At 38.9% G+C, this 13,806-nt stretch overlaps 1 protein-coding gene across 2 annotated transcripts in view; it reads left to right on the top strand.

Annotated features, from left to right (window-relative positions):
- The window catches only part of Astn1 (astrotactin 1), a 311,034-nt gene that overhangs the window by 230,736 nt on the left and 66,492 nt on the right, over window positions 1-13,806 (top strand). For both annotated transcript variants that reach the window (XM_005071325.4, XM_005071326.4), the window contains exons 14-16: window positions 906-1,033; window positions 7,066-7,170; window positions 9,750-9,938. In XM_005071325.4, coding sequence (XP_005071382.1) covers window positions 906-1,033; window positions 7,066-7,170; window positions 9,750-9,938 — 422 coding nt within the window. The remainder of the gene's footprint in view (window positions 1-905; window positions 1,034-7,065; window positions 7,171-9,749; window positions 9,939-13,806) is intronic.

Genomic DNA, 13,806 nt, shown 5'->3' with positions numbered 1-13,806 from the left:
GTTAAATTTCTTTCATATATTTCAAGTAAAACAACATCAGTTGTAAGAATCCAGTTGCCTTCTATTAAGTCAGACATTTCAAAATATAAAATAATGTCATTGCCCTCTTTCCCATAAAACAGATTGTTATTGAATATGTGTATTGGTACTTTAATAGTAATTTAAAAATTTTCTTTTTTAATTTCTAAGATTGTAAATATTGACATTGATGGTCAAAGTCAACCAATTATGACATTTAATTATTTTGAAGATTATAAAGCACCCTTGAGTACAAAACATTTTGAGCCCTTTATGTAGAAAATCTATGAGAGATTTTTCATTTGACCATACCTATTCTTCCTTGGGCTATTTGAATTTTCTTAGAAGCCATTGAAATATGCTTTCCATGAGATGATGATGATTATGACAATGATGATGTCAGTATTTTACCATAAAACACACTTGGTAGCAATCTAAGCCTATACTCTTAGGAACAAATTGGAGGCAAATTTTCAAAGTAATTCTTGTATTCAGCTCCTGTTTCTTTCATGGATAAAAGACTTTACAAATATTTTCCACTTTCATCAATGGAACTGGTTTTCCAGGGTAGTAAGTGTGGTATCAGACTTGATCTTGTGACAGCCAGATTATTCTCTGTATTCTACAAATGTACCTGAGAGTGTTGATACAGAGGGAGAAGGAGTCAGAAGGGAAACCTGAGATGGAGAGAAACATTCCCTACCCTGTCATTTCTCATCTCTTTGTCCCCGTTACTTCCCCTATTCTTATGACTAACTCATAGCATGTGCACCAAGGTGAGGCATGCCTTTTACACCAAAAAGACTTTGTACTGTATGTTGGAATATGAACTACATGCTTAGTATTACCATGGACACTCAGAAAATGAAGGTCTGCTCTGTTTTTAGGCAAAACAACTTTGCTCGTGGTTTAGACCAGCAACTGCCAGATGGTCTCGTGGTTGCCACTGTCCCACTGGAGAATCAGTGTCTAGAGGAAATCTCAGAGCCCACCCCTGACCCTGACTTCTTGACTGGTAAGTGTGCCTTCCCTTATGCCATCAAACCTAGGTAGTTGTCCATAGTGTCTTAAAATCATGGTACTCACTTGACCATGATCATTTTTGTTTCTAAGTCAGTCATTTCATTCAAACATGATAAATGGTCACTTATAAAGTCAAATGCTATTAGTGTTAATAATCAGTAAAATTGTCAATATTCTCATACAATTACTACAAAATGACTGTGGTAATATTTTTTTCTTGGTAAATTTTATAGAAATTCTCCAGTGGGGGGTGGGAATCCCATAATTGATGCATATACATTCAGAGGTTATGTTGAGTTAGAGGTATGTAGATCATGGAGGCAGAGAGAAGATTAGGTGCACCTATTGCCTAAATGTGCATTAATAATATGGTTGAGTTCCCCGCAGAGAACTTTATAGAGCAGTGAGCTAAGACAGAGACTTACAGAGTTTTGTTATCCAGTGACCCTGTGTTTGAATCCAGCTCTTTTTCGTGGAGGCCTCTTGATCCCTTGTCATGTGAAGGGGAAAATAAATAGTGCCTCCCTGTATGTCAGTTCCGTGGTTCCTTCTCTTGACCTATATGGGACAGAGATGTAGCTTTATTAGCAGAAGTAGGGCCCAAAGGGTAGGCTGTTTCTTTCCAGGCTTCTGGATAAATCCTCTTTGAGCTAGAAAGGGGCTTCAGGTGGCGCATTAACTAGAAATTGATAACTTGGGATTTGGCATCACTTACCAGAACAGCATGCTTGTTTCTTCATTATCCTTCTACCTTATTCTTTGTCTTCCTTATTCTATACTTTCGGCCTCCTTTCTCCATTTTTTTTTGATGAATGACTGAATGACTGGGCCTTTGGCAGATACCAGGGATTAGAAATGCTACTTCCCAAGACAACAAAGAATAGTAATTATTAGCATGGGCTCTGGAGCCCAGCAGCTGGGATCTGCTCATTACTGGTCTAATTTCTGGACAAGCTACTTAACTTCTCTGTGCTTTGGTTTCTTTTGCCTTTAAAAATGTGTTTTATAACACTGTCTTCCTCATAGAATTGATATGAGAGCCTAACTCTGAAGAAAGTGATTCCTAACACATTGTGGCATTTGTGTTTGTTAACTAAATAAATGTACCAGTTTAAAACACTGTTCAGTGTGTACAACCTGTTGCTGCATATAATGGTAAGTGTGGCCCACCACAAAGTGTTAAATTTATTTTAAACACTATTCCATGTCTTGAGTAGGAGCTTTGTAGATAATGACATTATTTCTCAACAATATCTTGTCTCAGTATTAAAAAGGTGTCCATGCCTCCTATGTATCTTTTCTATAGTAGGAAAAGAAGCAACATAAAATAATAACAAAAAGTAGATTTATTCTAGGCCTTCTAAGAATCTCTTCAAAATAAAAAAAATCAGTTACCTGTGGAAGACTGTCCACACACACACACACACACACACACACACACAATTAACTTATAGCTCACATACACACACACACACACACACACACACACACACACAATTAACATATAGCCTCAGGAATGCTTCCTAAAAAGCATAGGTCTCTAGCATCACTTCCATTTTGTTTTCTGAAAAATATTCCCCCTACCCTGTGTGTGTGTGTGTGTGTGTGTGTGTGTGTGTGTGTGTGTGTGTGTACATATGCCAGCTTGGGGGCTAGCACCTACAAACAAGGCAAGTTCCATGCTACTAATGAGCTTCTTGTTTAAAGCCCCACCCCACCCCCTAAGACTGCCCTGGCTTCTTTTATGTTTCCTTTGAAAGGGAAGATTGTCCTGCAATTATCAGGCTAGGGGGATGCCTAGCAGCCTGGGATGGTGCCCCAGCCCTTCAGGAGTGACAGAGATGGAGTTGATGCAGCAGAAGTACCTGTATTTGAATCCATATCTCTGAGATAAGGAAAAGCTTCAAATCACACTCTTAGCCACAACAGAGTTATATTTACTCCTGTGTTCCTGAGACCCTCTTCGTGTGACTTAAAGTTATTTACCCCTGTGTTTCTGGACCTCTCTTTGTGTGGCTTAAAGTTTAAAATGACAAGTTGCAGCCCTCCTGATCTGTACGGCTCCCAGGCAGAGTGAATCTTCCTGACCTGGAGGCTTTTCTATACAGCTTTTAACCTATTTTTGTAAGCAGAGCTAGTTAGTGCAAGGGCGTGTCTTTCTGTGATACAAGCAAATAGTAAGCTCCTTCCCTTGTGCTTTCAACCCAGAATAACTAGAAGGACTGGAAAAGAGATGACTGACCAAATACCTTCCATATTTTTCAGCTAGTTCTGGCAAGACTTTAGTGATGACTTTCCATGCAGTGTCACAGTGAATCTTGCATCCTGTCACACTCTGTGTTGTTATGGGTCATAATCCTCACAAACCTGCAAGCTTGGAGGGTTTTAGAGCTAAAGTGATCTTCAGAATCGTCTGTCTCAGCATTCCTACGCATTTTTTGCTTCTTTTTTCTTTCATGAAAAATACAAGTTCTGTTCATAAGCCAGTTCTGATTTCAAATATGTTCAGGAAAACTGTATGTGGCATCCTCCTTTCAGAAATTCACACTACCTTAGTATTAGAAAGCCTGCAGGCGAGAAATCCCTTTCATTTTATTTAACCCAGCAATTCCCAATCCTATCTAACTAGAGAATCCTTTGCACACAGACCATCTGGCAGAATTATTAAATAACACACTGGAAATACTGATTTATAAATCTTCATTGGCTTCTTCAGAATAACAATTAAACTCCAAGCTTCCCAGGTCATTCCATTGTTACAGGTTACATGGAAATTAAGGAAGGCCAGCCAAATGAAAACAGATAACAGCTATTTACTCTGGGCTGGCGATAGCAGAGAGCATAGCAGCTATCATGCGCATTTTGGCACAGTCTCAAAGGTAGAGAGGAAAGTAGGAAATCTTTATGACGTGAAAGGGGAACGTTACAGGTACAATCGCCAGCTGCTAACACGGAGATACAGTAGGTAAGCTAACTGGTACTTTTGCCATTGACTAGGGGAATGTATTAGATACTCTGTCATTAATAATATTCCAGGTGTTGAGATGAAATTAGAGATAATCATCAGTCTTTTTGGGCAGTGTGCTAGAGAGGGTCTGACCTTCCATACACTGACTGGTGGGTTTTATGTTGGCTTCCTGGGTGGGTTAGTAGAGACAATAGAATGGGATAGTTTTCCAAGCAGTTGCTATAGATTTGGAATAGAGTTCTGCTTCAGAATTGTTCTGTATTCTATCCATTTGTATATTCATCCATTCCCCCCACCTTCCTCCGGTTTTCTCTTCTAGTCCCTTCTCTCTCCTCCCCTTCTCTTTTCCAATTATACACAAGCATGTTCAGTAACTGTGTCCTCAAACATAGGTTAAAAATATAAAATAAAAAACAATAACTATTCTCAAGAAAAAAAGTAGCCAGAGACTATTTTTGTTTGGGGATAAAACAGTTTTGTTTGTTTGGGAGAAAACCCATTTGGTGTAAATGTGTTCCACAACGATAATGAAATAAACCTGACTGCATGTCAAGGACACACCGAGAAAGAAACATGACTCAGCTAGAAATTATGTACTTTTTCCTTCCTTTGTAACTAAGGGAAGAATTATCTGCAAATAGGGATAGGCAGGCACTTCACAAGCATTACCATTTATGTAACCACTTCCCTGACTGCAATGAAGCCCAAGCATAGCCACTGGAATTGTGTGTGGCTGGTAAATAACCAAGTCCAGGGAACTCGTTATGGGGATAGGTAGGATATCATTGTCCCTACCTGCAAACATCCATGGCTGTTGCTCATTCTTAATTTTTCCCTGTTGTTATGGAATAAAGTTTATAAAGTCACAACAATGCATCAGTTAAGAAATGTCAAGTTTACACATGTATGGATGGGGGGGATAATAGGATAATGTCACAGGGACATGCATGCTCATGCTGCTTTATTTTCCCCAAAATGGTTTTATGCTCATAATTTTACCCTGCTCTCAGCACCTACTTGTGTGAAAGCTGGGATAAATGCCCTCAGTCCCACTTTTCAGATATGAAAACAGAAACACCTGTGTTGCTTGCCTAGTCATTTGCACAGCTACTTGAGATCACAGAATTAAAAAGGAAATCAAAATATATTTCATCCAGTTTTCTGATTTTGCAGATTAAACATCCAGGAACCAAAATGTCCCACAGCTAGGTAGCCAGAGAGAGGCTACTTTTCTGTGAGAAGGAAAAGTGGCAGACATTAAAGTAATTTTCATTCTGAAATTTTCAATTGTAACAACACCAGCCTTGGAGCCCAGGTTGCCTGGTTTCTTGTCTACTTATTTCCTACTAGGACACAGTTCAATTAAAAGGATGTATGCCCCCATATGTTGAAGGTCTTTATTAGACTTGGTGTGTTTTGTAAATAGGCGTTTTCAGATAGCAACAGAGTGGATTGCTGCTGGGGATACTGTATTGGAATGTATATTTTCTATGCCAAATAATTGTACCTTTAAGATAATGAAATCTTATGCTGGTTAAGTCTGAATTTCATCTGTGTGCCTTTGAAGTCAACATAAAGGTTAAAGGCCAAAGTATGTAGTCCTATGACATCATCACAAATCTTTTCTCAACTAGAAATTATGTACTTTACCCTTCCTTTGTAACTAAGGGAAGAATTATCTGTAACCAGGTATAGGCAGACACTTCCCAAGCATTACCAGTTATGGAACCACTTCCCTGATTTATATGAAACTTTTCTTTGATTACCTGAGGTAAAATTTAAGCAATTGCTCCACTAAGCAACTTTTCTTGACCTTTCTTCTTTTTACCTTACCAATAATTACTCCCATATGATTCACACAGAAATGGAAATTCGGTAATTACTCACCTAATTTGATCAGAGTTGACAAGCAGCTAATTAATCCTGCCCACTCTTCATTCAGTTTAGGTATTAAGTTAGTTGATTTAGTTTTGAAGAAGCAAAAGCCAAAAGGGCTGAAGAATTGACTGGGTATGTCTGTTTCATTGCCATATTTGTGCACATACAGTCTATACGTTTATATACATTTCCCTATGTACATGTGTATGTATACATATATACACATGCACAAGTGCACACATACAATTCTGTGGCATATATATAATGCTAGGCATAGGTTTTTTTTTTACAAACTTGGAAAGTCTTTATTTCCTATGGCCTAATTATTTCGTTTCTGTAGCAATATATATTTATAGAATTGGCTGGGATTCCAATAGGGGAGCTCTTTCAGCTATTGAGGAAGAGCAGGCCATTGATATGTATGAAGACTCTAAGGTGGTAGTATGTTTTGAGAGGACCTTGGGCAACAAACTCAGCTTCTCAGAACCTGGGTTTCCTCATAGATAATGGTGCACCTTAAATGCATATCCTATTTCCTGACACATACGTGGCGTGGCACTCGATATTTGGCTGTCACTACCCTTTGATGACTTAGTTACCCTGACAGTGTCCCTTCTGGTAAAGGAGAAAGAAGCATTATCAGCCTCAGAATAATTAAACTATAAATACCAAATATAAATCAGTTAAATGAGACAGGAAAATCAATGTTACAGATACGTGACCTGAGTCAATTACTGCAAATATTAAAGAGACTGAAAATCAGGCATTACAGTAAGTCTAGAGTATTTTTTAGATATTATAATAGAACAAGGAAGGAGCCTTGTTCTGGGTTCAGGCAAATCTGGGACCCCACTCTGTGTCATCTAGTCTCTTGGGGACTTTTTATAATTACCCAGGGTGCTAGATTCTTCATTTGGCAGGTGCAGATTATAACACCTTTAGCACAAGGATCAAATGGCTTAACATATGCAAAGCGCTTAGCAAAATGCCCAACAGAGAGCAAGAGTTCAATAGACAATGGTTGTTACGACTACACTTCTAGAGAGTCTCTTCATCAAAGAGCACTTCATAATTTCCTCACCAATACATCCTTACCTTAATTGAACTGGGTCATGCTTTTCAACTTGGGACTTGTGAGTCAGCCTCACATGCTGACCTTTTGTCTCCTCTGTCCCCAGGGATGGTGAACTTCAGTGAAGTATCTGGATATCCTGTGCTTCAGCACTGGAAGGTTCGGTCTGTGATGTACCACATCAAACTCAACCAAGCAGCGGTCTCTCAGGGTGAGCAACCACTACAGCAAACTCTCCCTCCACCTTTCATAGGGCCTGGGAATTCTTTTCCAAAAGGGATCATTCAGCTCAGAACTGCAGAAGCAGCCTAGCACACAACCACTGCATGAGACACACAATCAATGCACTCATAGTCACTCTTCAGAGCAAATGAATAGAATGTAATTCTTTTCTAGGCACAGATTAAATTGTAAGGTGTATCTTATACTATAGAAGGCAAGGATAAAACCAATGAAAGTATTACCCCCTCCCTGGGTTATCAGTGTGATCAAAGTATTTTGTTAAAGTAAGCTTTTAACAATTGTCAGAATAAACATTTGAAAGGACGAAGCATGATTAAAATATTTCAAATGTTATGACCCAAAGAAAATGGATTAGAAGGTGGGGAGAAAGAAATAAAAAGGAAACAATGTTTTTGAAACATGAAGTATAATAGATAGCAACACAGAAATATGTCTTTAGCTATATGTAGTAATATATATTATAGAGAGAGAAATACATTTATACTTTAATAACTTAAGGAGCAGTGACTTCTAAGTTTATTTAGGGTCTTGGTGTCAGCAAAAGGAAGGGCAAGTCTCTGGGTCAATGGAAGACAATTGGCCATAAAGAATTATGATGAAAAGTGAAGCCTAACTCCAAAAGAATAGTGCTTCATGAATTATAAAAGATCAGAGATCTAGAACATTCTTATTGAACACGACATTACTACAAACTTTTTAGAACATTTCCATGGGGTCCAAAAGATCTCAAAACTTTTATTTTTTTCTCATTTGAAAGACTTCTTGGGAAAAAGGGATTGGAATGAGGACCACACTGAAGGAAACCTCAAAAGCAGATTATGTAGAAAATGAAGTCACTCTTCACTCTGAGAAACCATGACAATAGACACACTACTCCACCCATACACTCAATTTTAACCTAGCACACAAGTTGGGAATTACATGGATAATCAATCACTCAGGTGTTTCTGTTGCCAGGGTCTAGCAAAGTGACAGAATGCTGTCACAAGTGATACGGACCTTGATACTTAAAGTCTCATGGGTTAGACTCCACTTTGCCCTGAGAGGACACTAATGTTTAGAAAGGAGGGCTGAGTAGAGCTGGCCAAATAGTCCAAATAGTCTTAGAATTGGAAAGTTTACTATAGACCATCATCTCCCATGAGCCTTAAAGAAGGACAGAAACCAAGAAGAGATTTGGCTTGGATGAAGAGTGAGGAGGCATCTGTGGTCCTTCTTCCCCTGTTCCTTTACCTTTGGTTTTTCTAAAATAAAAAGTAAGCTTTGTTTCCATGACCTTTCTTATCTCTTTTCTTCCATTATCTTTCTATTACCCATTTCTTAGTCAACATGTTTTCAAACAATTTTGGTTCCTGCATTCCTTACTTTCCTCATTTTTATGAGAAAATACCTGCCACGATTAACTTGAGGAAGGAGGTCTTTATTTTGTCTCACATCCATGTTAGAGAAAGCATGGTGGCAGGATTAGGAAACAGAGAGAGATGAACACTGGTGTTGACCTTGCTTTCCTTATGTGTTCTGTTCAGCACCCCAGCCCAGGGAATGGTGCCACCCAGAATTAGGGTGTGTCTTCCCACCTTGTCTCAGTTTATTACACAATTGCTGTGATAAAACACCACGACCAAAATCAGCTCTAGGAGGAAAGAGTTTATTTTGTCTTACACTTCCCCATTAACAGTCTATCACTGAAGAAAGTTGAAACATGAACTCCATTGAGGAACAGAAGCAGAAGCCATGAAGGAATGGCACTTGCTAGCTAGCTCCTTCATGGCTTTCTCATACTGTTTTCTTATATAACTCAAGCTCACTACCTAGGCTTGACATCACACACAGTGTGCTAGGTCATCCCAAATCAATCATTAATCAAGAAAATTCCCAATAGATTTGTCTTAGGCAAATCTTGTGGAGACATTTGCTCAATTAATATTCTTTCTTCTTCATTATATCCAGGTTTGTGTCAAGTTGACAAAAAACAACCAGGACACACCTCAACTAATCTGATCTAGCAACTTCTTCACAGCATTCTCTGAAGTTCATTGCTTAGATGAATCCAGATATTGTCAAGATGACAATCAGTATTAGCCATCATAGTCTCTACTTACAGAATATTTTTTCTATGAACCCTTGCTTCACAGACACCCACATTCAAGTAACACTTGCACCATAAAACAATACTTCATCTTATGATGTGAAATATTCCTTGCTAGTATTTATGTTTCTATTTTAGACTATGCTATTCTCTTTCTATTTTTAAAATGCTATTAATTAAACTGACTAAATTGATTTAATGTCATGAACTATAGTTTTAGGGGACACAAAACCATTTACTTAACAGTTGCAGAAGTCGCTCTGCTTAAATTGCATAAAATTAACCACACAACCAACATACTTTATTTCAGTTAAATAGAAATGCATGATATTCCTAGCCAGCTCTCAAACATCAGTTGACGTCACAAGGTCACATTTGGGGCCAGGTTGCCTAGGAATCCATGTACTTTACTGGTGAGTTCCCATCCTTATTTACTCTTGTGTAATGTTCTCCCATAGCCTTCAGCAATGCTCTCCACTCCTTGGATGGGGCTACATCTCGTGCGGATTTTGTGACCTTGTTGGATCAATTTGGTAACCATTACATCCAGGAAGCTGTCTACGGCTTTGAGGAATCCTGTTCTATATGGTACCCAAACAAACAAGTCCAAAGGCGACTCTGGTTGGAGTATGAAGATATCAGTAAAGGTGAGTGGCTTGTTTCATGGCAAGTTCTATACCTGTGCAAGAAATGTCTTGTCTGCCCACTAGCAATCTGTATAGCCAAATGTAAAGGCTGCATAGGAAAATGATTAATTTAGATTTTCCCCAATTCTGTGTGTTTATCTGTAAAATTTCCAAGGTCAGTTTGCTAGAATAAAATCTGAAATTTAGAAAATGGAGGATGGGACTACAACTATATGATCATTGGTTTATTTACTATAGAGAGTCCACTAAAGGTTGACAGCCACCATCCATTCTGCTGCTATGACATAGGTGGGAAGGAGGGAATGTTCCAGTCCATTTACCCACAGCAACTTCAACATACTACCTCTTAACCCCTCACAGGAACGAAATACCAAGTCCCTTCTCAATCCATCTTGCGTGGGAACCCACAAAATTGACTCTTTCGTTTTGACTTAAGATCAGAGAGTTTTAACTTGCCATTGCTCCTTCAAGGTCAAACTATGGAATGTCTGGCCTACGATGTAAATGCAACAGGATTCTTGGCATAGGATGTGGTCAATGCATGTTCTACCTGAATAACAGAATATTTTAACTCAGGATATTATTACTTGATGTTTTGGGTATTGAGAAGGTAATTATGCTTTCTTGTTCTTTGTATCCTGTTAAGGAAGTCTATGGCCTTCTTTCCCTCTTTTGTTGGGGGTATAAAAAGACTGTGCACAATAAACACAAGTGATTCAGTATTCACCAGATTCCCTCCCCTCTCTATTGCTTTTCTCAAATTCACACTCCCCCTCTCAGGTATGGACTAGACTAATTGGCTAGACCCAACTGAAGCCCCCCCCCAAATCAGACAATGACAAAAGTCCCTCAATGTGGGGCGATGACAATCTTGTACTATATTTAGGTTTATTTTTCATTTCCCCTACTAATTTGTGTTTATAAGAACTGTCTTAATTTGGGTGACATACTTAAAAATAAGTCCTTGTCCCCATTATCTAAACAACAAGGGACTAACCAGTCTAAGTAAGTATAATATCTTGAAAACTTTAAAATCTTCTGAAGTCACTTTATTGTATAGTAGTGGTGCAGTCCTAGTATTTATAATCATATCAAGACTGATTTAGCATTGCCATTCTCGGACTTCCTCCTGAGCCAATCTGCTTGGTATTCTAATGAGAGCTAGTTATGGATGTGTGAACTGCTAACAGGAAAGTCTTGAACTGATACAACGAATTCAAAAAATGGGACATTTTATCAGTCATGAATCAAAACTTCATTTGAGACTAGAGTCCCTCTTCTATCAATGGTACTAATAAAAGGGTAATTATGTCTATAGCCTGAGTATTCTTATTTCTGTGAGCTCCACACTGTTGGGGAAGTCCTGTGTATTTGTCAATAAATCGCTGCTGGCCAATAGGGATCTAGATAGGTGGGACTAGGAGTCCAGGAGGACTCTGGGAAGGAGAAACACAAGAGAGTCGAGATGTAACGCCATGGGGTAGGAAGCCCGGAAACGTCTCCAGTAAGAAAAATACTTAGATTAGCAATTACGGGGTAATTACTTAAGTCAGAGCTAGCCAGTAAGAAACAAGCAAGGCCAACAGCTTCATAATTAATATAGCCTCCTGTGTGTTTATTTGGGACTCGTGCAGCTCTAGAACCAGGCTGGTGGGAAGGCTTCTCTCAAGGAAAAAGCTTCTCTTAACACCACACAAACCCCCATTTGCCTGTTCAACAGGATACAGAGGTATGAGGGCTTCTCTTCTGGCTGGTTTCTTTCTCCCAGGATCAAGAGATTAATCCCTGGGCCACGGTGGCTATAGGAATAGTTCCCTAAGCCACAATCCTACAAAGTCATAGATACAACCTCGGGCTTCTCAAACTTTGGAATTTGAACAATATTCTGAATCCAATTTGCCAAGAGAACAGAGTCATATAAGTGAATGTAGATAAGATCAGTTCCAGCTGGCAAAGTTGGCAGAAGTCTCCACTCCAGAGCCCAGGGACTGAATCACAAGGCTGAATCCTCAGCTTGTCCTGCCTGCCAGGGGCTCAGTGATTGCCAAGGCTTGGGATTTCTGGGAGATAAAAGTCTGACCTTTCTCCAAGCTCCTGACTCTACATGATGCTTCTCTCCAGGCACTGTACTGTCCTTAAAAAGGAGCACTGAGCCCAGTAGATAAATTTGCCAAAGCCTTAGCATTGTGCCTGCTCCCCTTGATGGGAAGTCTCTCTTGCCACTCAGGACCCAGCTTTGCCACAATCTGTTGACTTGAGTTCACAGAACTATGATATCTGCAACTTCCTGCTTGCTATTCACGTTAAAATTTATTTGATTATTTTAGTTTACTTCAGTTATACCTGACTTGTAAGAAGTGACCACTATCTATGTTTACCCTGGAGCCCCCCATTTTTGAGACTTCTCTGTAAGCTGCAGGATTCATCTGTTTTGTTGCTTGTTCGGGATCTTAATTTTAAACTTGGGCATTGATGTACCTTTACTCTAAAACACAATCATTTGTTGCCTTTCCTGCTGTTGTTCTTGTTTCTTGCAGTTGTTGCCAGTGGTGATAGTGATGGTAGTAATTGGTGTAAAAGCCCTTCTGGTATGGACTTTTATGTGGGTATCACTGTAGGCACATAACATTAATTACATGTGACTAACGAAAACCTAGAGATACATGTTTTAGACCAGATGTTTAGAGGGCAGCACCCCATTCAGTAGTTTTTACTTCTCATCATACCATTTTGGATTAAATAGCTCTACAGAAATCTTTTGAAAACTTTCTTTTCACTTCTTTTAGCTTTGCTTCTTTCTTTATTCTTTGACCAAAAAGAACACAATTATAAAACAGAATTTAACCTCCATCACCATGTCTCCTTTCATCATCCTTTGCCCTTGAATCCAGAAAACAGGAAGTTCTTCCACCTCAGCTCAACCTCTCCATCTATGCTTTGGCTCCCTACTGTCTTGTTTCATCTAACCTCTTGCTCATTAATTACATCCTTTTTAATCTTTACAATCTCTTCAGTCACTGAATTCTATCTTTCCCAATGCTGAGTCTTTGAAAACTCATCTTCTCATAAACGTGAGCCTTTTTACCACTGTTTACTTTAAACACATTCTCAAAACATTTCTCAAGAGGTTTTGTGTCATTTCTCTGCTTCCTCTCATTGACTTCATCCCACTCTTCCAATTACTTTCCAATAGCACTAGAGGACGAAAAAATCAAGGACTTTTTAATCAGAGTGTCACTAGCATTTGTTCTATGCCCACTCCATCTATCGTATCTATAGACTTTTCTATCATCTTGTCACTCCTTAAAAATTGTCTCTTCCCGTGATGTTCCTAATGCTGCTCTGTTCATGTTCTCTTCCTATGTCCTTAGCCTTTATTTTTTATTCACTTTGCCCTTATCTCTTTAAAGAAATCATTTACATATATAATAATGGTTCAAAGCTTTCATTTTTTGAAGATAAATTTTAATCTGTGTTTGGGTTGGGTTGCACAGTTGTAACAGTGCCCAAAAAGGCATCAGATTCTCTAGAGCTGTAGTTATTGGTGGTTATGAGCTACCATACTTGAAAGCTAGGCACTGAATTCTAGCCTTCTGGAATAGCAACAAATATTCTTAACCACTCAGTCATCATCTTTCTAGCCTCATTTCATCTTTACTATTCCTTCCTTCTGTCTTCACTGATGTTGGATGATTTCCTTCTGAATCCTCAGCTACCACCCCAGAATCTTTCTTTCCTCCCAGAATCAGGACTTCATTTCCACTGAGTGTTAAGATTTCTATCTGCATCTTCTCCAGATACTCCAGTGGTCAACACTTGGCTTCCCTATAGCCACTAGATTCTGAACCCATGTATGGCACAAATTTAA

Source organism: Mesocricetus auratus, unplaced genomic scaffold, assembly GCF_017639785.1.
Source record: "Mesocricetus auratus isolate SY011 unplaced genomic scaffold, BCM_Maur_2.0 Super-Scaffold_100676, whole genome shotgun sequence".
NCBI classification, from domain to species: Eukaryota; Metazoa; Chordata; class Mammalia; order Rodentia; family Cricetidae; genus Mesocricetus; species Mesocricetus auratus.
This window is presented reverse-complemented; position numbering and strand designations above follow the sequence as displayed.